Here is a 27146-nt window from a genome sequence, read left to right as displayed (position 1 = left end):
AATGAAAACTGTTATATGTACACATGATCCGATATATACAATTTTACTGCACCTATTTTTCTAACAAATTTTCTTATTTTTTAAAATGTTTGATTTAAAGTTTCAGACTCCAAAGATGAAGGGACTGCTTGTTTATATCACAGTTGTATTCTCTCTAGTAGAGAGCATTTCTGTGACCATTCCTTTCCCCCTAATCCCCCCCTTTCCTTGAAAATCTGTTAGAAAGTGAGATACAGTATGTTGTCAGCTCTTCTCTTCCATTTACAACATCTGTGCTGCTTTATACTTGAGTTGAATCTCGTGCGGTTTTTTTATTTGCAGCAGCAAACATCTAAATAAAAGATCTGCAAAGTAACAAAGGACTTGGAGTCAAGTGTTTCTTGTGTGGGGTGTATTTTGTGCAAGGTGTGCTACTGCTCTTTTAGTTCCTGAGCTTAGCATATGAATCCCTGTGTCTTTAACTCTTAAGTCCTTAAAAGCCACATTGACCTGGAGAGGAAGAAAGGAGAATACTTGCTGTAATGACTTAGAGGTATATAACAGCAGCACTAGTTACAGCTGTATATATGAAGTTTCTGCTGACTGTAACACTACATCTGAGGCAAAGTGAACTGACACAGTAGTTGGGCGTTAAGCTTGCATTTCGACCAGTTTGCGTGAATAAATTATAACCTTAGCTAAACTCTTGTCTTGTGCTATATACCATATGGATCAGACTTGTTAGTACTGTCTTACATCAGCAGCTGCTACGAACAAGGGAACTTCCTACAACCACACTTATTCTATTAGCTGTTGTCCCACACTCCTACTGAAGGAGAATTCATACATGTAACTGGTTTTAAGCACCATGATACAGCACGCATGAGAGGCATGTGGCCACAGGCCAAAGCTTTTTAGGGTCATGTGAAATAAGAGTGGTACTGTAGATAATTCTGAAGCACAGAGGTGTTAGCATCACCCATCTGCAGGAAGCAGTTAAAGATAAGCTAGTTTTTGATTCTCTCTGAACAGGTACAAAACATCAAGATCAGAGTGAAAGCATTTAACTTCCTTAAGGTAACAGTTATTTTCTCTAAGAAGTATTCCTAGCTGTAATTAAATTAAATAATTACAGTTCTGCTATGCCCCAAAATGGAAAACTGCATATCATCTGGCTACTGTTGCCTTGTCAGCATAATGCATTTCAAACTGAGTTTGTCACTCCTGAAGAAACAATACTAACCTTATGCTCCAGCTAGAGACACATATAACAAAGCCTTAACTTTTGGAGAAATAAAACCTTGAAAACATCACACACTTTCAAATGCATAACTCTACTCCCCAAAAGCTGGAAGAATAGGTACTGTTGCAGTGTACCTTTCCCCAGACCCGAAAGGTACGTGCCACTTGAATTTAAAACATCACACATGGGGAAGAAAAAGTTGTTGTGTGGTAATCTCTCATGATTTAAAATTTTCCTTATTTGAATGCAGTACAAGTGTAAAGTCCATCCACATGTTTGGGCTGCGGAGCACTTCCTGCCATTGGAACACTGACTGAGAAACAAGGTCTGCAGAGCCAAATGATTCCTCTGCAAGAAAGCAAAAGGAAAGGTCACAGAGTTACTTTGCACTTGGCCTTACCCAACTTCTGGCCCAATGGACTAGGTTACAACCAGCCTGCTTCTCTCACTTCTACAGCAATTTCCACTGTTCTGTAGCTCCTAAGGCATTAACTGCAATAAATTGTAGTTATACTTTTGAAGCATTATTTACATCCTGTTAAACTAGGATCACTCTCTGAAGAACTCAGCCTGCAGCAGAGAAAAAGTTTTTGGTTGTATGACTAAAAGCAGAGGAGCAAGTGTGCATACTAATAATAGCAGAATGGCACTAAGTCTCCTGCTTCAGTTCATCTCCAGTGACTTTAATGCATTACTGGGCTTAGGGCTTGGATAGTCTTCTTCACTCGGAAGCAGGTAGTCCCCGCTCTAGCAGAAAGGAAAATACAAGGGAGGTAGGTAAATCAAAAGAAGTTCATGAGGAAGCCTGCACAGCGTTGAGTGATTACTAGTGATAATACTCCTCTAAAGTGCATGCTGATACCATAACGAAGTGACTGAGCCTCAAGCTTTTTGAGCCTTTCATCTCAAATACTGAAACCAAAGCACTTACTCTCTGGGAAGACAGGGGTGAGAGACTCCATTGGGCAGTCTTCAAGTGACAATGCTTCCCTGCTCAACTACCAGTTAGACGGGGCCTATTCAGTGAGCAGAGGGTTTCTCAGAAATTTCTCAGCCTTGAGAAAGAGATCTTGCTCTTATGTTAGAACAGAGCCCAAAACTCAGACATGCCACAGCCCCTTCTGAGCAAGTTTCACTTTTTGTATCTCCCATTGATTGGATTGATTTGTGGATGTAAAATAATAAGCACAAACCTAAGCAAGGTTGGAGTCTACTAGATCATTAGTTCTTGTGCTTTCTTTTGATGAGATAGTATTTAAAATTAGCCAGTTCATAGAAAACAGCTCAAGGAACAAGTCTTAAAAAATATATACGGAGCTCTAGATGAGTTAACTCCACCCAGCTTTTCTGTGCCTGTCTTAGCATGGCCAGGCTCTGACCCTAAAAGTTACCATGCTAACAAATGGCTTTCCTGAAAATTCCCACGGACAACCTTGAGCTTCTGCACAGACCTGAACTAAAACACGTGCATCGGTTCTTGCAGGATCAAAGCCCAAGATTGCAAGTTGCTTAGGACAGGGGCCATATGTGTAGGCACATGACAGCAGGTAATAAATAGCACAGTGTAAATATTATTTAGAGTGTAAACTAAATGAACTTTTTCCCAAATTACCTTCAATTTTTAGTCATAAAGAACTTACTTGCACCAAGCTTGGCTCCTCCTAGGAATTGATCGCTTGAGCTGAAAGTTGACTGGTCCCAGACAGTCAAGTGTAGACATGATTGCTGTAGCTGAGCTGGGGTAACACCATCAAAGACAAACAAGTGTTTCCACTGGGGACAGGCTTCTTTCTTCAGGACAGGAGACTTTCGCTTTACCTCTGCTTGGTCTGGGAGGATAAGACAACTTCCCCAAAACAATGAGAGTTCGGCAAGGTTACTGATTTCCCAACCAGAAAACGGAACATTTGCAATAATCAACTAGGGCCTTTTGGTTTGCCTTAAATGGCAAAAAAGTTCAGCTTAAGTGCAAGGTAGAACATGGTGCTAGTGTGTTTATTTTGGGACTTGTTCCTTTTCCTGTCTGCCTTCAGTGTGGGTGCAAGTAGGCTCTTCTGGTCTGCTTTTCGTTTGCTGTCGCTGACTGCTGAAGGAGTCTTTACTCCCTGTTCTGTTATCCAATACTGCCTGAAACCTGCCTTTCAGTAGATAAAATGCTCACCTATTCCACTGAAGACAGGTGCCACAGCAGGTGAAATGGCTTTATGAGATGTTGTAAGTGTACCCCAGTATTATACTTCCAATGGCATCTGATGCCTGACAGTAAGAAAGTAAAATGATCCCACATACAAGCTACTCAGTGCACAGAAGAAAAATTCAGTCCCTCCTCTTTTAAAATGTCTAGAATGAAGAGGATAAAAGTTTCCTTGTCAATGTATCCAAAGCTATATTTAATTCTGCAAAGGCATAGCTGAAAATAGGAATGAAAATACCCTCTTGATTTGCACCTTTTTTTTTCTCTCCTAATATTTAAAAGCAGATATACTTAAACTAGTGAACTCTAAATTTTAATTACATCAGTAAATTCTGAAGTTCCATTCAGGACCCAAAGAGCAGGTGGGACCCGTCATCACCCTGCTGAGTGCTGCTGTTGCGCAGACACCCAAATGTCACCATTACAAGGAAGTCTGACTAAGAGTGTGGACAATGCCACTTTCACATGCCAGTCTCCTGATGAAAACATGTTAATACATACATTTGCATAGAATGTGCGTGACATTTTCTACTTGAAGTGCTAGGTCTCATACATACCCTTTAACAAATGAGTTCGGCATTCCAGCAGATCTCAGCATGGGCAAGTTCTTAGCCCCAAATATCATAACCTGAAGCTGGCAGTTGGGAACTCCTTGGTCTTTTTTTCCTGAAACAGGAGCATTTATCACATGAAATAACCACTTAGTTCAGCTGATGATAGCTTAAGACGCTGCTATAAGTAAGTAGGAAAATGCCTAAGTGGTACTACTGAGATGAGGACTCACAGTGCTGTATTAGGATCATTTGAAAGATTTTAACCTGCTTGTACAGTGTATGATTCACACACAAAAAAAAGGAAGCAATGAGTAGCAGGTTGCTTTGTGATTCCTGTTCCAAACACAGAGCTTTCTGTTGTATTTGTGAAAAGTAAATACAGGGCAGTACCCACAGGAGCATTTCGCTGAAACAAACCCAGAAGCAGGAGAAACAGCCAAAATCACAGTGTGATACCACTCCTCTGTTACAGTTCTAGGTATAGAGCAGAGACCCAATACACAGGCATGCATGGGGAGGAAAAATGGAAGAAAGCAAGCCGGTAACTTTGGGGTCATTTGGAAAAGAAAAGGGAACAAAATTAACCTAACTGCTAATTAGATCTTCCTATTGGTCTCTACCTGTTGCTACGGTCCTGAACACAGAGAGCATTACTAGAGCTCTGAACCTCTATATACCTCACTATGATCTAGGGAGGTAAGGAAAATGAGGTGATACTATCCCTCCCTGGCAAGTGTTTATTTTACTCCACCAGCAGGTGCTTGCTCTGACACACTACAGCAATACTTAATGTACCTTACAAGTTTTTCATTACTGAAAGCTGAATCCTGACTGTACATTTTGAACATAGCATCTTCCAGGTGAAACAATCTCTCTAAAATGAGACCACTGCAGGAAGCCAAGGGTGCTGGTCTGGTACCCTTGCAGCCATTTCCCTTCCACCTTTTCCCTAAATTGGCAGTGTCTACCTTGGGCAGTAAAACTGCTGCATCACCTCCAGAATAAGGTCTACTGGCAACACCACGACAGGCACAAGCTTGCCAAACAGCTGGATGCATCATACTGCTGCCATTATAATGTGCAGCTTTTGCTGGCATTAAAAAGAACAGAAAAGATGAAGCTGGCAGATACCTGGATTTTAATTAATTTAAAATATAATACACCACAAACCACCATTTGCAGTAGCTGTTATAAACCCCATACAGGAATATTATATGGACACATTGTCAGTCCTTCATTGATCTCAATTCTTTTCTAGCCAAGGGATTCATGTATGCTGAAACATTTTATACCTTCAAACTGGAAATTTTTATACTGGGCTGGTACTGACAGTCTTGCAGACACGAGGAGTTCGCCACTGTACTGGATAAGATCATCTTCAGGCTTTTCAAGCTGAAGAAAGGGACATACATACAGAAATCTGCATTACTGCATTCATTCTATTCCATGTCTTTCTCACAGCTTGTTTATGTTTGCAACATGTCTTACTAATGGGCTGGATTGACAGCATTTTTACATCATGATCTCAGAAGGGTGATCTTTTTCATAGCTTTCACTACATCTTGCTCTTAAGATACAAGTAAGCACAAAAACTAAGAATCACCTTGGGTTTGAGCTGGTACCAGTTGAACAACTGCATCGAGTTCTCTTCGAAATTCCATGCTGCCAGTGGAATCACCACTTCCCCCAAAAATACCCTGTATTTGAGTGCTCCTGCATGCCACACAGAGATCTGAAGCTGCCGACTTCCCAGCTGGGAGTATTCAATCTTGTACTAGAAAGATAAACAGCATTTACAAAGCAATACACAGGATGAATGCAGGCCCATGCTCAATACCTTCTCAAGGGAAGCCCAGCCGCAGCATGGCTGAAGGCATCTGGACGTAGACAGAACCATGTTGTCTGTATGTGCTTTGCAATCTGCATATTACCCCACTACTTAAATGCTAAATAATGCTCATCCAAATATGAAACAACATTCCAGGAATACCTTGACCTGCCTTGGTAAAGATTTTGATTATTAATTCAGAACTTTAAATAATTCTGAACCATTTTTGCTGGTTTGGGGGTTTTTTTATATTTCTGTTTTACACTCCCAGCAGAATTTGGCTGCTCTGGAGGCCAGTTCAAGATTAAGACACGTAACAAAGGTGCTAAAGCTTCCATCCTGGTCAGGGGACATCTACTCAATGCAGTCAGTAGGGGCAAGGAAGTAATTCAGCTGACCACTAATTAAAGCCCTGATCCACTCCCAAACCATAGTTAGGGTCCTTTGAGACATTGTTGGGTATCTACTATACCCACATGAGACTGGCAAACGTGATACCCAGCCTACAGGTGACATGCACCCACCTGGACTGAAAGCTGGAGGCGATGGCATGGACAAGGACATCGCTACCCACATTTAGGCTGCTGAATCACAAGCTGGGTGTAGGCTCTGGGGGTAACCACCCTGAATCACCCTGGGCTCCAGTGATTCCCAAGAGCACTGACACATCTCTCACCCATGCAGCTACCCAAATGCAAGTGCCTTAATCTGCAGCTGAATCCCACTGAGTTGGATCTCAGTGTCATGACGTAGTTTGCCTGCACTAGCACTATGCTCTTTTGACCATTTCTGCTACTCTGGATAAACTAATTATTAAACTAATTTAAAAGATTTCTAACTAAACTAAGTTTAGTGTTCATGCAGCCAGCTCAGGCATGGCTCTCACTCTCCCTTTACCAGTTCTGCATGACTCTGGCATTGAAAAGGGACTATAAAATTAGGACCAATTATTCCAACTTCAGGCTCTTTTTTCTCCCAACTTAAACCCTATATACAGACTTCAGGCTATATGAGAATTACATACATTACATAAATCTTTTTTTGTTGTTATCAAATTTTAACAATGGTCTTTTCAAACATCTTGCCTGTTTCGCTCACTACAAATTCCTAATGTTCATACACACTGAGAGATGGGGGTAACACTGAAACTTTTGTGTAGCTCAAGGAGCAACAATAAAAAGTTTGTCCCTCCATTAACTTTGTTTCATATCTCTTCCAAGACAACTTGTTACTGAAGAACTCACCATCTTATGTGCTACTGCAGCTTGCTGATGCACACAAAAAATGGGTTTGTAGTGATATGAGTACAAAACTGGAGCTGGGAACAACCAAACTAATCCAACCTCTCCCAGCTGACAGTACTCAGCTTTAGCTTCACATTTCATTAAGTGTCTGTGAAGTGAGAATAATGGCTCCTATTTTCTACACACAGTTCTTACAAGGATGCAAGAAGTAATATCGCAAGGCATTAAGGAATTAAAATCATAACTACTGTTCTCTGGTGGGATTATTAATGTTTGAAATTGGACACTACAAAGAGATGGCCTGGCATCAGTTGCACAGGGAAAAGGAAGCAGACAATGTTTTAGAGGTGGTGGAATTCAGTTAGCATTCAGCTACCTGCAGAGACACTCCCAGTGGCACTGACAAAAGGCCTATCAGTTGAAAGGGATACTTGTGTAAAATACTAACTGCTCTGCAATACACCCAGTTCCTGAATGTACCAAAAAAGTGTCTATGGAAGACACTTCACTTTTGCCACAAGGTAACTCGGAACAACACTGGAATTCATTAAAAGTGTTTTCATGGACAAAGGCAGACCCTTCTGATGGTTTGCAATTTACTTTTGTAACTCCAAAAGCATTTTCTCTTATTTGGACTGAAAAACATAATTTTTTAAGTTATTGTTGTCAGTGACTCCTAGATTTGCCCCATCAGGACAATTCTGAACTTGCAGGATGTAAATTACAAAAAGAGACATTACCACGGAAAAGCACGCTTAGCAGCACACAATTGCAAACAGTACCTTCAAAGTCTCATCGAATTCTGGGTGCACTGTGCTCTTTTTGACAGCTGTCTTCCGCTTACTCCGAGGAGATTTATCGGGAAGTAAATAAACCTTAACGTACCTTGTCGATAGAGAGAAGGATATATGGAAAGTGACCAGGGGCAGGAGGGAATCAAACAAAGAAGAAAAATTAATTAGATGAGAGGAGTTTTTTCTTAATTCTTAAACAATTTTATTGACTTTGTAATTTGCCAAGCAATAAAATGGCAAATTGTGATTTATTTCCTTTCTCAATAAAAGCAGACAGACTATAAGGATCCCTGTATATCATTCAGCTAATGTGTTTCAATTCTATTCTAATTGGGAAAGGATTAGGATCTGAATAGGAATCTTTTGTTTTCATACTCTTGGCCTCTGATAAAATAGCCACCAAGGAAGTCACCTTGTCAGTTGCAGTGACAGTTCTATGATGAAAACAAACAGCATATTATGTGCTCAAAGAAAAAAAATATCAACTCAATCAACTTTAGGATCATTGCTGCTTGTTCATAAAGAAAATATCTCATCTTTACAGCACCAAGTACCATGTAGCAAAAGAAGGTATACTCATACAAATAATACATAATAATTCATAACCCTTACAAATGCTAATTGTTGTAATAGCCACTAGATTGAATGTGGGAGATGATTGTCTAAAGTGCTCAAAATTGCCCCAACATTGATTCAAGGAAAACCAGTAAAAAAAATTTCTGGAAGCTGAGTTGGACCAATATCAAGCACAATGATTCCTACCCAAAGTTTCTCATGTGTAGGTCACGTGAACATTAACACTTAAATATTCCCCTTAATATGAGTTCAGTGGGCTGTATTTGTCTTATGGCTTCAAAACTAAAGAGTATTAGCAATAGACAGTGCTTGCTCACAGCTTGGCAGGAAAAGGAGTGATTGTTAACATGATACTAAATATTTTTAAACTGTACTTGTATATATTTCAGATATTATGATTTAAACCAATTTTAAAACAGCCTCTTGATTAACTTACAGCTGATTTTATTTACCCAGTATCTCATATCGTCAGTGCAGAACTTACACATCTTCCTGATTCTTTCCAAACTTATCCGTAGGTAAAACTACTTTTTAAAATATTCAGGTACTAGAAGTTTTAGCCTCTTGCTCTATCACCCCAGATCAATTTAATTAAAATGTAGCCAGTCAGACTTCAAACCAGTCAACAAGCTAAATAATTCAACAGGTTTTAAACATCAGTTAAAAGTCTGCTTTCGGCAAGTGTGTTAAGTGAGTACACTGACTGCACTTTTTCTGTTGGCTTGGAAACCAACAGAAATATATAAATACATACCAATAGAGAACATAATGTTCACTACACAGCACTTCCCACATTGTCTTTCAGGCTTCCTGCAACTGTTTGCCTGGCTTAATTACCAGGGGACTTAAAGAACCTTGACCCACTTCTGAAGTGCTCCCAAACTGCCCTGCTTCATGAGCTGCTGTTCCAGCAAGGCTCCTTTCATCACCAAGCTCGTCTTTATGAACATCCTCTGCAAGATGCACAAAAGCCATGTTCCTTCTGGGTGAAGGTGACTGCAACTCCACAATTCCAATGCGATCACTCAAGTGCTCAAACATGGTGTGACAGCAGGGGCAAGAACATGTAGTTAGGTATTCTACCTGGTGATTTTCTATGAATGGTTGCTGCATGGTCAGAGAGGATCATTTAGTAATAAACAGACAAATCACCAAGGCTTAACCATCCAACCAAAAATTTCTATCGTGTATTTTATCCACAGAAGTAGGTATTTCTTTCTCTTACAATAATACATAATTATTAAACAGCTTTAGATTTTAAAATGTGTTGCAGTATCTGAAATTTCTATTCTTATTACAGAATATGGAAGCACAGAAGTAGTATAGCAATCACCCAGTGACCCACAGTGAGTCAGTAGATGAATTAGGAACATGACATCTCACATTTTAGCCACTTATGTATTAATTTTGTGGGCACAACTTAAGAGCTAAAATCTGAACAGCTGTTCTTGAGATCCAAAGGTACTCATCAGCAACACAGATACCCAACTGCCTGCTCACAGGCAGGGAAAGAGAAAATTACTAGCAGAAAATGGTCAGAATGGAATAAGCGCTGGTATGAAACCTATTTGTCTTTCAGTGTGTATATGTAAAAAGGGCTGGTATATATGTTGGATGTTCTGAAAGTGCTAATATGGCATACCATCATATATCAATCAATTTCAATCACAACATAGATAAGTATTTTAAAACCAGAATATTTTCCTTATTTTTTTCTCCTTTACAAAATACTTACGGGTTACACTTTTTCTTCTTCTCTTCTCCATAAGCCAGGTTCTTGCATCCCTTGATGCAAATTTCTAACACGCAAGCTTGGAAGATGTATCTTATGGCAAACTCTATTTCTCCTGTGACGTTAGCCTTGCCAAAATTGCCAGACTCAGTGCAAGTGCTGTTAAGACTATACAAACTCCCCTAAGAAAAGACAAATGTTTGGGAAAAGTAGTTTCAGATCAAACAGGACAAAATGTTTATTTCCCTCAAAGGTCAGTATCTTTACAGACGTGACTGTAGAGCTACTGCAAAACACAAAGATTTAAGGTAACCTGTATAAAGCATTCTGTTGCTCCCATAACAGCCCTGAAAATTATGATCGTAATTGCAGTTCTACTGCTTTGCCTTTTTCTCTTCAGTAAGTTCTCCAGGCTAAGAAAATGCTTTCTTAGGTAACTTCTAGATCTAGAAATTGTCTCGGAATAAAACTGCTATGTGGCTTCCCATGAGAAAAATAGGATAAGTGTCTGAAAGGAAGAGAGTGAAAAAACCTCTGAAATCTAAGAACATACAAAACATCAAACTAGACTGCTTTTAATACATAGCTCATAGTAGCGTACACTGCCGAGACGTTAGGTTCTATCATGTATTAAAGGAAACAAAAGTGCCCTTGCACATCCAGTAAATATTCTACAAGATGCCCCTATTCCATATAAAAATGACATACTCCATACTGCAGCAGACCTTTCAGGAAAGATTAAAATACAAAGGCATTCAGTTGTCATATGTTGGTGCATAAAGAAGGTGTTTCCTAGCTTACCTCAGCCACTTTGTTCTTTCATCTACTTTTGCCTATGGGGCAAAGGTTTGGATGCTTTCCATCTACATATATAAACAGCATTTGTGTCTAGCATTCACAGAGGCCATGAAACTGCAATGAAGGAAGAGACTATAATCCTTTCTGTGGCCCAGCACAGACATGTAACTATGGTGCTATCGAGCCTTCACTGTAACAAATTATCACCTCAATCAAAATAGTTTGGTCTCCATTCATTTATAATGATATTCTTTAAGGTGAGCCCTAGAAACTTTTTACATAGCATATGTCATGAAGACACAATTGCTCTTGTGATTAATCTCACACCAACATTGCCCTAGATTGCTAAGATATCTATCTGTGTCAGATCACTCCTCCCTCTGAAAATAAACACCAACCCACAAAGGACTGGTTAACCAAGGGGTTCTGCATTGCACAACCCAGCAGCCAAAAGTGCGGAGTAGTGTTTATAACATCATATCTCTCTTCCATGCAGATGCTCTTGTTTGTTTGCACAGCTTGCCAAATATTAATTTTAAAATTCACACCAACAGCTTAATTAGACTAAAGAAGCTATCTACTCTATCTTATAAGCTCTAAGTAACACACAAACTTGACAAAAGAAGGGTCAGACTGCTTACTGAGGAAGTCACAAGAAGTGTTAGGACTGTTTTGACTTGATGCTTGTTGCATGTAATCTTGCTCCCTCCACAAGATGTGTATCAGTGTAATCAAATCTCCCTTGCAGCTTTGTTCAGCTCTGCTCTTTCACTCACTGACATATTTTTATTCATCTGACCAGAAAATGCTTATTTTCCACCAAAATCCTTCATGACAAAGGAATGCAAACAGATTTTTGTCTTAGCTCATATGTCCTAAAAAAAGTTCTGTAAAAGTCCCTAATGTTTATTCCACAGAACCTCTTATTTATCTAGAGAGGCTGGATAGGTGTTCTGATTAATGATGTTTGGACTGAATATCACTACATATGTCTCCCACCTGATCAGGAGTCACATTCAATGTAGAGATCACTCATCCTTTTTGTTCAGTGAACAGGGATTTAGCAATGACTTCATGTATCGCACTCCTGCTGGCACAACTGGAAGCAATGCCATCTGATATTTTGGAAGATACGTTTTCATGGAGCGGTCATCAACATCCAACACTTGCCCATAAAGGGAAGTTTAATGGAACTTGACCTTCCCCTTTATAAGATAGTAGAAAATATTTCAGTGTTAAGCCTGGGCTGTCTATAGCCCAGTTCAAATGGTTGTCATGAGAATCACAAATGTAATCCAAAACGGTTATCCATTTGTCAGTTTAACACCTCAGACTCCACAGCGCAGTAAACTATGAGAAAGCGCCAAGGTCCTTGTGTGTGTTTATACTCCTCTGCAAAGTGAGCAGGCTGGTTTAATTTTGATTCCCTAAAAGTCATTTTAGTTCCCTTCTTTCCAACATCAGTCATGGATTCTTTGGATACTTCACCCTGCTTAACCTCATCACTAATACATAGAAATTAGCTTCCACAGTTAATCATAGAGGCTTTAAGCATGTGCTGAATTAATTTATAACTGGCTTCCTTCTCTCTCATTTGCAGCATTCAAAATGCCATCCATCAGAAGATGATTCAATGCCATCCCCTAAACCTATGAACTGCTCCCCTGGCTTCCGTCACTGTCAGCTTCCTCTTCGTTCACTGACATTCTGACATTTGAATTTCTACTGACATTTCCATTACCACAGTTCTTGCAGAATAACAAAATCCTTCTGTTAAATGAAGTTTTATGAGAAAAAGCTAGCTACTAGGTTAGAAAGAACCATGTTCACGATCCCAACGCTAATATAAACTGGGAAGAATGTTAGTTGCATTTGCAAAATTCAGAGGAAGCTGATCTATCAATTATTCATTATTAATGGATATATCCATCTATCAATTATCTATTATTAATTTGATTGGGCTTAGGCTGCAAAAAGTTCAGTGTTCAAAGTGCACAGTCCTCACAATGAGGACCGTGCCAAAGGCATTCAGTCTTTCATCAGATACAAAACTCAAGTAAAATTCTTCCTTCATTTTGTAATATAATCCAAAATACACCAACATTTTGCACAAGATCTTAGCTTTTATATCTGTTCCCATTAAACACCTGTTCTGTTGTGCTTCACCCTTTAACTTACATGTTTTCTGCCATCACAGAAAACTGCATCACTTGTGGGACTGGTTGTTATGTCTTCTTCCTCCTTGCAATTCCTTTTGGTCAGAATTTCACTGTCATTTTGGGCCCCAGTGATGAGCTGTTGAAGACTGGGTGTACTTTTAATCTGTAAGAAATTCAGCAAGTGATTTTTTTTTAATTTAAGAAAAATGCCCTGGTTCCTTCAGGAATGTTATCAGAAGAAAATTCAGTAAATAGCTACAATTGACTCTGATCAATGTCACACAGGCGGCACACTTTCAAAGATAATGTAGTAACTTAATTTAAATGTTGATTTACAACTCTCTCATCCCAGCTAGTAGTATATTTATTATATTCATAATTTTCTAAAATCAACATACCACCACCTAATCTAAGGATCACTACCACAGCAATTACTAACTGCAGCCTACTAATAACACACCAAAAGTAGCAATATACTAATAAAAGGCCTTATTAGCCTTTAACAAAACAGTAATTTTGGAAGGGAAAAAAAAAAATCTTGCCTCCAGAAAATCAAAAATACTATTTTGCAATATGCATGACACATGCCCATGTCTACCTATGCAAGAATGAATGTAAATTGGAAAAGACTTGAAAATAGAAACAGACTCACAAGTTCTTATTTAGCTTTGATTATAGAAAAAGCTTCAATTTCTGAGGTGTTCTTGACTTTGCTTTGACTAAGTCCATTCACCTTTCCAATTTTCCCATGAAAACCCTGACAATTTGTGAAAAATTAAGATATATAGTGGCAAAACTCCTTGAGATTTACCTTCAGCCACCTCTGTTACCAATAACAACAGTTAATAGAATGAAGTGCCAAAAGACTAATACATATGGCTAGAAATATGCTGAAAATAGATTTTAGCTCATTCTGGCACACCACTACCCCTGGATAATACAATCTATGAAAAATATGTTCACAGTTCAATAGGTAGGAAAAGAGTGAGGTAAGAAATTTTACATGGTTAGGATCTAAGAAAATAATTTCTTGAAAAAAATTGTATAACAGGGATTACCTGAAACACTAGAAAGAATATAGTGTGACTGAGTCAACAAAAGGGACTTATTTGCATAAAAGAAACAGATAAGATATATTTAACAAACCTAGGAACCCCTCCTGCACAATCAGCAGAAAGCACTGAAGAATGAGGACAACAGAGGAGATAATATATTGAGATTACTTCTGAAAAAACAGGATGTGCAAAATCCAAATCAGTATGCTGTTATTATAACATACAGAAATTGTTATGTGTAATAACTCCCCTACCTTAAGAATAGATGTAAGAATTCATTAAGTTCTCTTGTGAGAAGGAAACAGACAGAAAATGCATTCAGAACATAGTCTCAAAAAAACCCCAAACAAAACCAAAACATCATATTTGTCAGCAGAGAAATTGTCTTCTGCTTTAGAAAAACCTGAAACACCACCAATTTCACTTGCTAACCAAAACAACCTACTGCACACTGAATTTTAGCTTCTACTTGGATCAGAAAGACTTCTCTATTGTGTTAAACAGAACATAAGTGATTGACAAGGCAACATAATTACCAATGCTCAACTTAGCATCAGGTCAGATAAGCAAGACTCCCACCTAGCCCAGCTCTAACATCTGCAGCAGCATGCATCCGCTATCACAGGAGGGGTAACCCACAGCTACTGACGCACCACAAACAGCTTCCAAAGCTTGCACACGTCTGCTTGTTCCCCCAGTGAGGCAGGTATAATTGCAGTTCCTTTAATGAACTTAGAGATGCTGATGGCAAGAGGCCCTAGAAAACACTAGTCAATTAACTTCCTAAATCCAGATTTTACACTGCCTGGTAGTTCTTGCCATTGGATTGTTTTTTCACTGTTACTGAAGATAAATATAATCTCTTTCAACTTTAATCTGAAGGACTCAAGCTCCAATCATATCACAAATTTGGAAAACTTTCTTAAGAAATAGATAGCGCTCTTGAGACTGAAGTGGCACCCCAATCTTATACCCTGCACATTCAAAATGGCACAGTTAGTTACAGCTATTACTTCTCAGTCATTCCTAGGAGAAAAATGCACACTTTCTAGGGGAAGAAAATACTGTTTTAATTCATTCTCTGAAAATGAAAGTTCTTTCTGGGGTGGAAATCACAAGTAAGATTTCTACATCACATTTTGTTATAAATTTGAGTAATTAGTTGTTTTGCAAGTGTAATTTAAAACAGGTTCTGTCCCTAAACTTAAGTCATAGTTCTAGTAAGGATGTAAACAGCTACCCTTATTAAAGGAAAACAAAGATGGAAAAGAAAAAAATAAATGGAAGAATAATGTAATAGTGCCATTGACAGAGACTAAAAATAGTTTTTAAAATCACAGGGACAGACGAGTAAAATTTCCAATATTAAAAAAACCTAAATGGCAAAGATGACATTCACAAAAAAAAAAAAAGATCAACAGTAATTCTAGCAAAACTAAAATTCTAGCTTAAATATAGTCTAACTGGTTTGAATGAAACAAAAGCTCCCTGACTCAGAGAAATAGTGCTCTGACACACAAACAACATTGAAATCTATCTTTCAAAATCTGTAATGCAAAGGGTGGACAGAAATTAAGTCCTGAATCTTTAAATGGGCAATTAAAAACTCACAGAAATAATTTGAAATCTCCTACTAATACATTTCTCAAGCCAAAGAATCTATATCCATCTTTTAAACATGACAGGCTGTGTGTGATCAGCGTGCAATGAAGCATAGTTTAAGTTCATATTATCTCCAACCCCGATGTTTTTTGATGCATTAAAAGAGCAGTGCTCTGCCAGTGGAATAAAGTAACACTGAAGTGTAGTTTGCCACAATGAAAGCAGCACTTCAGTAGTTAATAATTGTTGCCAATTTTGTTTATAATATAATTACATACAAAAATATCAGAACTAACTTTGCAGAGTTCACAGACCTTGCTGGGCCAATTCAAACCACTAGTCCATGTGGTCTGACATCCTGTCTCTTCCACCTATCAACACCTAACACTTCAGAGGAAAGTGAAAAGTGTGCCCCAATGGAGCTGTGAGTAATATTTGCCATGAGGTCTGGCCCAAAGCAAAAGCTTTTCTCAGCTTCTAATTCAGGCACTTCGCAGACCACATTTACCTCACTCAGATGAACAAGGAGATTCAGTAAGTACCTACTATGTGGAAAACTGAGTATGGACAAAGTTCAGTCACTTGAGAGGTGAAAGTGTACAAAACAAAATCATCAGTGTAACTTTAAAGCAGATATGTGACATCATCTTCAGCCCTGCACAATTTGTGGAAAAACAGATGACTGGATTTTTCCTCAAACTTCTCAAGAAAATACTGAAAGCTAGAGACTGTAACCAAAGCAAAAGGAAAAGGGAAGTTACCCAACAACTAGCAGTAGTCAACGTTTTCTCCTTGCCAAATTAAAAAGTGCTCAGAAAGTGTCAGGATTGGGTTTGGATGGTCATAGCTTGGTCCTGTTCAGCAGCAAGAGGGGCAGGAGGACAACAAGAGACAGAGCACCTCCCTGCAGCCCAACAATCACACAGAGCAGACATCAACCAGCCTCAAGAGTCTGTGAGCACCTGAGAGCAAAATGACCCATCCTCTCCCTCCCTATGTGAGGGTCTTTGTAAAATCTCAGTCTAACATTTCAGCTCTGGGCTGAGATCAAGTGTGCAGACTCAGTCAAAAACCTTGTGAAGAATCAGACTTCTGGCCACAGTCAATGAACATGAGCTAAGCTCTGCTTGTATAATAAAAGTAAAATTCCGCTGTGTAAGTCATTATTCTTACAAATATATTCCATTCCTGAAACAGCCCTTACAGTTAGAGACTGTGTATAATAATATGGATACCCTGCTTGTAATGTTGATGGCAGTGTCAGACTGGCTCCTTCTTTGCTTCCTTCTTTCCATGTTCTGCCCATAATCTGTGGTTAGGAGAAGTCTGTCAGCCATATCATTCTGGGACTTAGAGATTTCTGAAGTGAAAATAAAGAGAGAAGTCACTATAACAAACGTTGCAAGCAATCCTGTAGATTTATAGGCTAATTCTGTAGCTTTCAAACTTTCATCCTGCAATTTTAGTATTGATCTCCTAAGAGTAAGAAACAGATGGGAAGGCAAGTGCTTGTCCCATTTTGTATAATTATATTTTGCCTACCTAAATCTTTCCTGCTGTTTCAACTAGAAATTATATTCCTTGCTTCCTATCATTATAGCTGCTGTAAGGAATTGTTGTATGCTATCAAATACAGTTTCCTTGCAGAAGTAGGTACTACAGTCCCTCTATATAGTTTGATTTGTAAAGCAGTTTGGTTTGGTTCAGGATAAAAGCAAGATCATTATAACAACATAAAGTGACTCGACAATGGAAATTAGAAAGCAGAGCATACTGGAAAATATTTAGAAATTTATCCAAAATATGGATGAAAGCAGAGATATTACATATTCTGCTCCCAAACCACATATAATTTTAAGAACATGAGTAGCCCTCATTGACTTCAATAACATTACTCATATGGATAAGCTTATGTCCATACTTAAATACCTTATTGAATTAGCACTTCAGTAACATCTAGTTTATTGTCAAATAAATCTATAGGACAATTGGACATTTACTGCACCACATTTTGCTTCTTATTTCTCAGGGCACAGTCAGAACTTCACTTAACGGGAAAGGCAGCACTCATCTGTGATTTCTGAAGTTGAAAACTAGCAGGCTTAGCAGCAGACACTTTGCTGTAAATCCCAGATAGTGTCTCATGAAGAATTAATAACTTATAAGTGGTACATGAAATAGCTATCATATGTTTAATTCATACAGAAGAAATAAATATTTTTCCTGCAACATGAGCCTCTGTGGAGGAACCTAGACAGCAGACAATATGTTATTATGGTATTCAAAAACAATGGCACTCTTAAGAGTGATTTTTAAAGCCACTTTGGGTTAGTTTTGTTCTTAGCAGCAATCAGTCCTCAGATGTTTACTGTACTCTGCGTGCACCATTAAGGCATCATGTGACATATTCATAGGCAGGCTCAATTAAGTCATCTCTGACTGTAAATGAAACCAGGTTTTTAAAACACACAGTGAAATCAGAGATCATAAAAGAGACTGGAGTGAGAGATCTAATGGAATAGATACAATCTGAGTAGCTTGACCAGCAGTAGAAGCAGAAACACCAGCTTGCCTCATGCTCTCTTAAAATGAACAGGTTACAAAACAGGTTACTGTGAGAAAAAAAATGATTATTCATTTTTCATATCTATGCCTCCTTTGGCTTCTCTACCCAAATGGTCAGCAAGATGGACACTATCTCTAGTGCCAAGGGTGATTTTGCACTGCAAATAGAACTACAACCAGCAACCCATTTTACATTCACCAAATGGCAACCATTGGATTATAATCTCCTGTTGCTGCCAAACCACACTGGAACAGGAGGTAACAGCATAAAGAACAGACTGTACACCTGCAGCATTGTGCTGCACGCGCTAATCCTTTGTTCCCGCTGCTCTCAGACGTGCACACACACTGGCTCCAGTGACAGAATCAGAGGCATAACAAGGTTCTCCAGGTTTATTTACTGCAATACACAAGAGCTGGGTGTATTAAATACCTCTGCAAACCAGGACATTTTTATCTAGATAAGATATAGAGTACTAACTTTAGACACTTGTGACCGAAAGCATTTATCAGCACAGTACTAGATTTCATTAAGAGGCCATATTGTCTGAAAGAGCTGTTTTCTTAAGTCAAGAAGCCCAATTCTTTCTCTCTATAAGACTTCCTATACTTTTTAATTATTGACTTCAGTGATTGCAACAGCTTGTTATTTTCTCACAAATTAAAATGTTCTACCCTAACTGAGGATGATAGCACCTGAGTGGGGTTTCACGTACAGCTAACAACTTGCTACTATCCCCCTCTGCAACCACTGCTCTTCTCTCCTCAGTCCCTGGCTCATGGCCACATGGCCCAGCACCCTCTGCTGTGCAGGCTCCAACATATATACCCTACCTTGAGCCTATTTAACTCACTAAACCAGCAGAAAAGCACCTATGTGTTTTGTCTGGGTTAATGTTCTGCCCTTTTAATTAGCTAAATGAGTTTCCAGGGGGGTCCAGAAACACTGGTGCTAATTCAAATTAAGCGATGGCAGCATAAGGCCAGAAACAGAGAGAGAAGAAAGATGTGGGGGGAGTAGGACCTTCCTTTTGGTAGCAGTGAACTATTAAATTAGCTTGCTGCAATCCTAACAGTCTTTACCACTAACTGTGGGATATGACCAGGCTTCAAACTAACAGAAAGCAGAATAAATTACTTTGCATCCAATTCTGTGCTGCCTCAGCTATCTGCTTCCAGTAACAAAGTGTCCTATGCCACCCTACACTACACTTCTGTTCAGGAGAGAGAGCTATTGTGTCTCTGCATAACTTTAATATGTGTTCACACAGACACAACATTAAATCTGTGTAGTTAAACGAGAACAGGCCTTTAGGATGGGTGGAAGAAGTTAGAGGAAAGACCAAACAAGAGCTAAGCAAGAGTTAGAGGGAAAGGCAGAAAGGCACTAAAGCCAAATTTATTCAGGTCTAATCTCACATTTGGAGTTGTCTAAGATGAAGCTAGTAAGAAAACACTAAGGTTCATTCAAACACATGCAAATCTGCAAGCCTCTGTAATCTTCATAAGGCTCAGAAGTGTTTTCCTGTAGTCACTGATGCCTTTAATTTGTTCTTCACAAAGGCTGGCTGTCCTCAGTGTAGTTAGCCTTAGAGGTGCATAGACAGTCTGCACCCTAAAGAACAGCAAGCAGCGTAAGTGAATGGAAAGAACCAAAAGTATCAGAATGAAAGAAGAGTTGTTAGGACTGGCTGGCTCTTAGAAGTATGCTCTGAAAAAACCCACACAACTAGACAGACTGAGAAAGAGGAAGGAAGTCCTCTTGAAAACTGCCAGTGAATGAAAATATTAAACTCTACTTCCATTACATGATAGATTCTTTGACAGGGTCACTTGGAGTTCAGTCAGATAGGTAACATGAAGATCACTACAGTAGAAAGTGGTTATTATGCTGTGCTAATGTGAGTTAAATATACTGCATCTGAACGCCCAGTAAACTTAAAAATAACATTATACAGCCTTTTCACATCTTTACAGGAAAGGCATTCTGGGTTGGTATCACCAGCTTGTTAAACAACTAGCAGAATACTGAAGGAGAATTAGACTTACTGTATTATTTTTCAGGTTTGCTCAGTCTTGGCATTAGTAATTTCAGCCATTACTCAATACCCTTTTTTAATAACTATTTTTTGGCCAACAATTTGGCCAAAAAATTGAAACATTTGACTATGTTACTCTAGAATGACAAAGCAGTGAAAGCTACTTACTTTTTATATGTGTTGTGAGAGACAAAAACAAGTTTTCCACAGATTTATTAAAACTTTTAGCCTGTCCGAGTTCCTGCAAATGGGAGATGGCAAGAGTAAGAAAACACAAAATATTTGCTGTTTTAAAGTTTCCATGATGACATATCTATAGACCACATAACAATCAGATGGTAGGGCTGCAGCCCTTTGCTTGCTTCTGTAGACAAATACAGCTGAGGATGTATGTTGACATGGTTGAAAACTCTCACACTAATGTATGAAGATGGAAAATAATCTTTTCAGTTCCATACTCTTTGATATATAAGTGGAACTCCTTGTAGGAAGATCACACAGCAATTTCATAAATACAACTAATTACATCACTGATTTGTTGTAATGTATGTAATACTTCAAGTAGAAAAGTCCTATCTATTACAGATGCTCCTGTGCCTCTGAATCAAACTCCAGGTAAGCACATATTAGAATGTTTACAGAATTGCAATGGGCTTCAAAAGCAGGGCCTGAGGACCCAGTCCAAAATGAACTGAAATAATAATTTAGCGCAATTTTGATGAGTTCTGAGCCATATCCTACTATTCTGTCCACTAGAAACTGTAATGCAAAGGCAACCATCAAATTCACTGTTTTTCACTCAGTAACAAGAGTAACACATAGAATGATCACTTTATAAATGACTATTGAATATCATAGGATCATGGGATCCTTCAGGCTGGAGGGGAGCTCAGGAGATCTCAGTCCAGCCTTCTTGTAGTGAGGCACCAGAAACTGGGTGCAGTATTCTAGTGCCAAGTAGAGCGGTTAATCACTTCCCTCAAAAACTGAAAACTAATTGAAAACATACCTCATGATAGCCTCTGACCTTTCTCTCCTACTACCAAGGCAGCATAAAAAAAAATTACAAAGGCACATAAGACAGCATTTATATTGCAATATGATGCTACAGCAGTTGCTATTTACTGCATTTCTGTGGCCAGCCTTTTCACATGAATGACACCCTACGAGGTGCGTGTATATATATATTTTGCAGATACGTACATTTACCGTCATGTTGCTTCCTGCTGTGGATTCTGTGAAAGGAGGTGGAGTTGGAGGTACGACAGAAATTTTACTAGAAATTTAAGAGACAATAAACAGTGCAACAATTAATATAGTGTGCTAATAGATGGATCAATAAACCACATTCATGCACAGTATCTTTATCTGTCTTTCCTGCAATCTAAAGATCTGGGTTGAGATCCTGTGTCCAAGAGTTGCAACACAGGCTTATTGCCTGTTTGTAAGAATTAGAACTACCTTTCTATCTTCTTAATCTTGGGCTGCTCTAGGCAGAATTATTAATTTAAAACAATCAGGAAGACCTAATTTAGGACAGGCTTCCTAGACTTCTATATGGTTGGCAGTATTACAATCTGTGTCCTGAGTGTTAAAACACAATTCCTGTGTAACACACCCCATCTCTGCTTCAGAGATGTTTTCAGAAAACAGTCATCTTTATTTACAATACTAAAATGATCCTTCCTTGCCTGGGCCCAGAGCTGTTAGAGCCCCTTTACAGCATTTCAGCTATTTCATCTGTTGTAAATAGCCCCAGTCTGTGAAAAAAAACCTGACTGTTTTCTGACTGATTCTGTTATCACAGCACAATCACGGACCCTAAAGGAAGCTGGTGAACTTCATTTTTGATTCTCTTTTACCACATCAAGGTAAAAGCAAGTCCTTATGCAGCCCTGGTTAGGATCATATCTAGCTGACTATAAGTTTCTGTCTTATGCAGCTATGCCTTGCCAGATAATTATCATAAAATTGAGGCCATCTCTTTGTATCTTATTTTACTTTTTTTTTTTTTTTTTAAGGAAGAGGGTTTCTTTTATACAATATAGTTTAAGTAGGCTGTTATTTCATTATATATCACTGGTAATAACTTAAGTATGGTCATGCTTAGGCCTCTAGTCAAAGCATTTATTCAGTGTAAACTGGATTTTTTACTTGTTTTAAGTTTGGTAAGTGGAGGCGTCTTACTGAATACAGAGCTTCTTGTCTACTATTTATTTTAAAGCTATCAAATCAGCAATATCTCCCATTGAGCAAATAATGATGCTATTGCTATTATACCTAGCAAATAATTTTCATCTCTGATCATTTAAAAGTAGTGTGTAAATTTGAAAGACAATGGTGTAAACAGCTATGCAAAAAATATAAGCAGATATAACAAAATAATGCATGTCCCTTCATTTTAAGTAAATAAGACACTATTACTCTAAACATAGTACTCTCTTTTGTACTTGAGACCTTTTCTATGGATTGCTGACAGATAAAAGTGGCAATTTTTCTATGCTTTTATCATTTTTACTCCAAAAGTACTGAAATTTGTTTTTCATAATAAAAAAATACCAACTGCTGGCTGGTTTATAACATACAACATACCGCCTATACAAATTCTCAGTGTCCTAGGACCATTTGTCCTTTCATGAGCCTTACCTCAGTTTCTGATAAGATTTCAAGAGCTTTGCACCAACTGTTTCATGTCTGCCTGTGAAGGAGAAAAACACCAAACACCCAAAGGTCATTTAGCAACAACAGCAGTTACTAATGCCCGTATAATACTTTTTAAAATCAGTGCCTTTCAGGAACTGGCCTGTATTTACAGAAGCTCATGCACATGCAAGTCAGGAATGAAATCAGCTCCCACCTGATGTAGCATACATGCCAAGCAACATGCAAATCTCTCCTGTATCACAAACTGTATCATGATTTCACCTTCGCCTCTCACAGGTGACACGTTCAGACCAGCTCTTCACAAATGCTGAGGACAATCATGTACGGATGCTAACAGGCCCATTCCTACAGGTTGTTAAGTGCTCTAGCCTTCTGAGGTCCAGGAAGCAGGTAGTGCATGGGCCTACTGCACTAAAGCACACTTCAACCATAAAACTCAAACACTATGGAAAGCTTGAAAATGTGTACAAGAGTAGGCACATGGTCATCTCTTGCATCTTATGAAAAATTCTTTTCACTTTTCCTACTAGAGACCTGAACAATCATGAAAACGGATGACTAGCTCACAACCATGAGCAAAACCCTTTGCTAAGGCCATCCCTGTGGGGAAATAGCAACCATGTCACATTCCTCAGGTGAGCAGCCACATGATGTAAAGAACACCAAGGAGCAAGTGCTCCATCAGGCACAAACAATAAAGACTCATAAAAATGCAGTTTCCTCCTGAGTGATCACAAACAGAAAGAAGGGCTAAATGCATGTAACAAATGGCCAACTGAAAATATCTGGAGTGGATTTAATCACTAATCATTCCTAATACAGAAAGTAGCATGTGATCCATGCTTTGCTGAAGATGTCATTAATTATAACATATTACTTACATAAAAGTAGTACACCTTGGTGGTGGTGGTAGAAAGAATAATCAACTTATTGATGTTACAAATTTCAATCAGAACTCCAGACTTAATGCTCTGTTATTAATAAGTAATATTTGGTATCTTGATTTATTGCAGCATTAAATGATTTCTTAGATTTTTAATTTATTAGTCAGTAAAGGCAATCTACCACTTTTATGAAAATATTATTTTTATTCTTTAGGTAGAAGCTACGCAAAATTAATAAAAAGCATACTGATGTAACTTTTTTTTTTTTAACTCTGCAACATGAGCAAACTTCACTGTAATGTATTTTTTCAGTTATTTTCCAGTGAATACTTCACTTGGGTTATATTTTCAAACCAAAAGAGGGCACTGTCTCTCCAGGCTTGAAGGATACATAACTACCACGGCTGCTGTGTTTCAAGGTTTGCCATTTTTTAACCCCTTTATTCATATCAGTTGGTCTAATCAAAGGAACTAAACAAAACATATTTCTCCCTGCAGGCTTATCTTCTGTATATCCTTAGATCTTTGTGACTTCAACAGTATTAGTATTAGACTAAGCAAAATGCTTCAAGCACCCACAAAGCTTTGATAATGCAAGGTGAGAACTCTGGTTACACCAGAACACCGGAAAGAGAGACAGTGAGTACCTTGCAATATCAGATTCAGTGTCTGAGAACAACATAGCATTTTCCAATAACTGAGAGAGATTGTTAAAATTACCGGCTTTAGGCTCGCTGAAAAGAATATGAGGGAAAGTTATTAACAATGGTTATGGGATACAATGGTGCTTTAAAGGATCAGTCAACTAATACTTTAAAATCAGAAACTGTGTTAGCCAGAATGGAATTCAGTGAAATCTTTCAAATTTTAAATGAATTGTTTTAGCAGGAACTGTAGTTCAGTTTTTTAATATGCTACTTGCTGTCTTTCATGAATACCTACTACCCCAAATGTGCCTGATTACATTCTTCCATTTATAAACTTCTTTTGATTCAAGTTTCCCAAGAGACATTTAAGGCCCAGTGCCTTCCTTTTCACCAGCTACTCTTAAATCTAGATGCGATGCAGATACTGGAAGTGAAACTGTAACATTTAGCTATAGTCAGGCACAAAGTGAAATTTGCCTATCTGAAGTGGCGCTTCAAGGGAAAGAGGAAGGAAATCCTCTCCACCTCAGTAGTCACTGTAGGTGAAAATGAAGACTAACAGCCCCTTGGCTGTCGAAACACATTCCCCATAGAGCAATCGATCCACATCCTCTATAATTTTTTTTAGGGCTTTGTATTTTTAATTGCACTGAAAAGACTGAACACAAGTCAATGGCACAGTTGGCTGAAAGTAAAGAAAGAGTAAGTATTTAGCTCTCTGTTGATTTATAGCTATACATGTTTTTCTTTATTCCATTCTGTCATTTCTTTAAGCTTTAGAACTTTCGCAGTGAAAACAATTGATGTTTTAACTTTGACAAACAATGGATGCAAGATCATTTCCTTCCTGCACGTATATTTTAACATTTCTGTACTTATTTCATGTCATTGTATTTCTTAGAAGTCTTACATGCTCAGTAATTCAAATTGATATGGCCAGCAATTTTCTTATTACTCATACAAAATAAATTATACTTATAAATGCATTCTGCTAGTTTGTGTTCATGTTTTATTTAGTGCATAGATAGATGCATTGCATGATAATTTCTGACAAATCTCTCACCAAGTGGAAGAAACATTAAATACAGTGGCAGACTACATTCTGTGTTTCACTCAGGTGAGGACTACACATTACACAGTGTGTAATTACCTTCATCTGGATATTTCTTTGCACGTTCCTCAAAGAACCACTCACCAGCCTTTACTTTCAGATCTCTGAAAAACAAGCAGAAGACATTTGAATCAACATTTTCCAAAGTGCATTTCTTCAAATGTTTGATAACTATTTAACAATCCAACAATCTTTCTTAATCCTACCATAAAACTAAGATTTCATGACTGCTTACTCCATCGACTGATTTTGCCGTGGGTCTACAAACAAAGGATTCCTTCTCTCCATTTTTTTTTTTTTTCCTTTTTGCTATGTAGGACTGCCCATGGAAAGCAATACATACTGCTCTAGGCATTGCTCTGAAGCCAGGAGTCCTGGGTGCACTCCAGTCTATACAACCAACTTGCAGCAATACAGCCCGGGCACTTGTGCTGACTGGTGTGCTGACTGCTTACAGCTGCAGCCTAGTCTGAGGAGCAGGGAAAGTTAATGATAGAGGACATGCTCCCAAGCAGAACTTGGGATGGCTACCAGGGAGCACTGAGCTCCACAACCCTGATGGTGTGATGGCTTCATGGCCCATCTTTCTCCATTTTGTGGAGACTAACACCAATGACGTCAATGTCATACATAGGCACCAGGATCACAGAATCAGAAAAGTAATGATTAACAAGTATAAAATGACATCAGACTAAATAGCTCTGTCAAAAGCAGATTTTCAGCAGATTTGACTCTTGCATTTTGTTGTCTCCAACTGACTTAGATGAAGTCTGCAATCTGAACTCATCCATTATTAAAGAGACAAAAAGAATTTTAACTGAGGAGAGGATTCTCTGGAGTCTTCGTGTTCCAAATTCTCATCTAAATGTCTTACTAATTTTTAGGGCATCTATAATATCTCTGTTCCTTGTGGATTTTCTGATGCTTATTATAGGATGAAGTCCCACTGCAAAAATTTCCTTAGTGCAGGCACTACTAAACTTTCTTCTCTACCCAGTAGTTCATTTTCCTTCTATGAAATGAACCCCTTTATTACCATTTCCTCTGCCAAAATTGCTTGGAATTGGCAATAACATACAGACAGTAAATTCATGTAGGGCTTGCCTCCTTAAGAAAGCAAAATCTCTAAACACAAGAGCTATAGTGATATCCACCAAAGGCCAGGCAACAAAGTCCCTGGGTCCGCTGTTTCACACCTCACCTTATGCTGTGTTAAAATAGACAAGCTATAGGTAGGATTCTGTTTGTTCTTTCTGTGACTTGATTTTAAGGCATTTTAGGCATTTAAAATACATCTTTGTAAATAGCAATGCAGAATATTCAAAAAATTCACTACCCGTGCAGATTGTACAATTTATTTTCTTGCCTAACTATAGATCCTTGTACATAACTGAACACAGATGAGTTTGAAAATTAGGTTAAAATAACTTTCAGACAGGATACTTATTTACTTTGGATGGAGATCTATTAACTAATAA

The 27146-nt window shown here is 38.3% G+C and overlaps 1 protein-coding gene across 1 annotated transcript in view; it reads right to left on the bottom strand.

The window, feature by feature from the left end:
- Positions 1-1366: 1366 nt before the first annotated feature.
- Positions 1367-27146, bottom strand: part of SYTL3 (synaptotagmin like 3) — a 29770-nt gene continuing 3990 nt past the window's right edge. The window contains exons 3-15 of the mRNA XM_050894357.1: positions 25708-25772; positions 23009-23060; positions 21566-21638; positions 20531-20603; positions 16994-17118; positions 13121-13264; positions 10148-10326; positions 7825-7927; positions 5574-5744; positions 5263-5362; positions 3974-4082; positions 2863-3068; positions 1367-1570 (exon numbers count right to left, since the gene is read on the bottom strand). Coding sequence (XP_050750314.1) covers positions 1440-1570; positions 2863-3068; positions 3974-4082; positions 5263-5362; positions 5574-5744; positions 7825-7927; positions 10148-10326; positions 13121-13264; positions 16994-17118; positions 20531-20603; positions 21566-21638; positions 23009-23060; positions 25708-25772 — 1531 coding nt within the window. The 3' untranslated portion in view covers positions 1367-1439. The remainder of the gene's footprint in view (positions 1571-2862; positions 3069-3973; positions 4083-5262; positions 5363-5573; positions 5745-7824; positions 7928-10147; positions 10327-13120; positions 13265-16993; positions 17119-20530; positions 20604-21565; positions 21639-23008; positions 23061-25707; positions 25773-27146) is intronic.

This window comes from Gymnogyps californianus, chromosome 3 (genome assembly GCF_018139145.2).
Source record: "Gymnogyps californianus isolate 813 chromosome 3, ASM1813914v2, whole genome shotgun sequence".
NCBI lineage: Eukaryota > Metazoa > Chordata > Aves > Accipitriformes > Cathartidae > Gymnogyps > Gymnogyps californianus.
The sequence above is the reverse complement of the archived record's forward strand: the minus strand, read 5'-3'. Positions and strand labels throughout refer to the sequence as shown.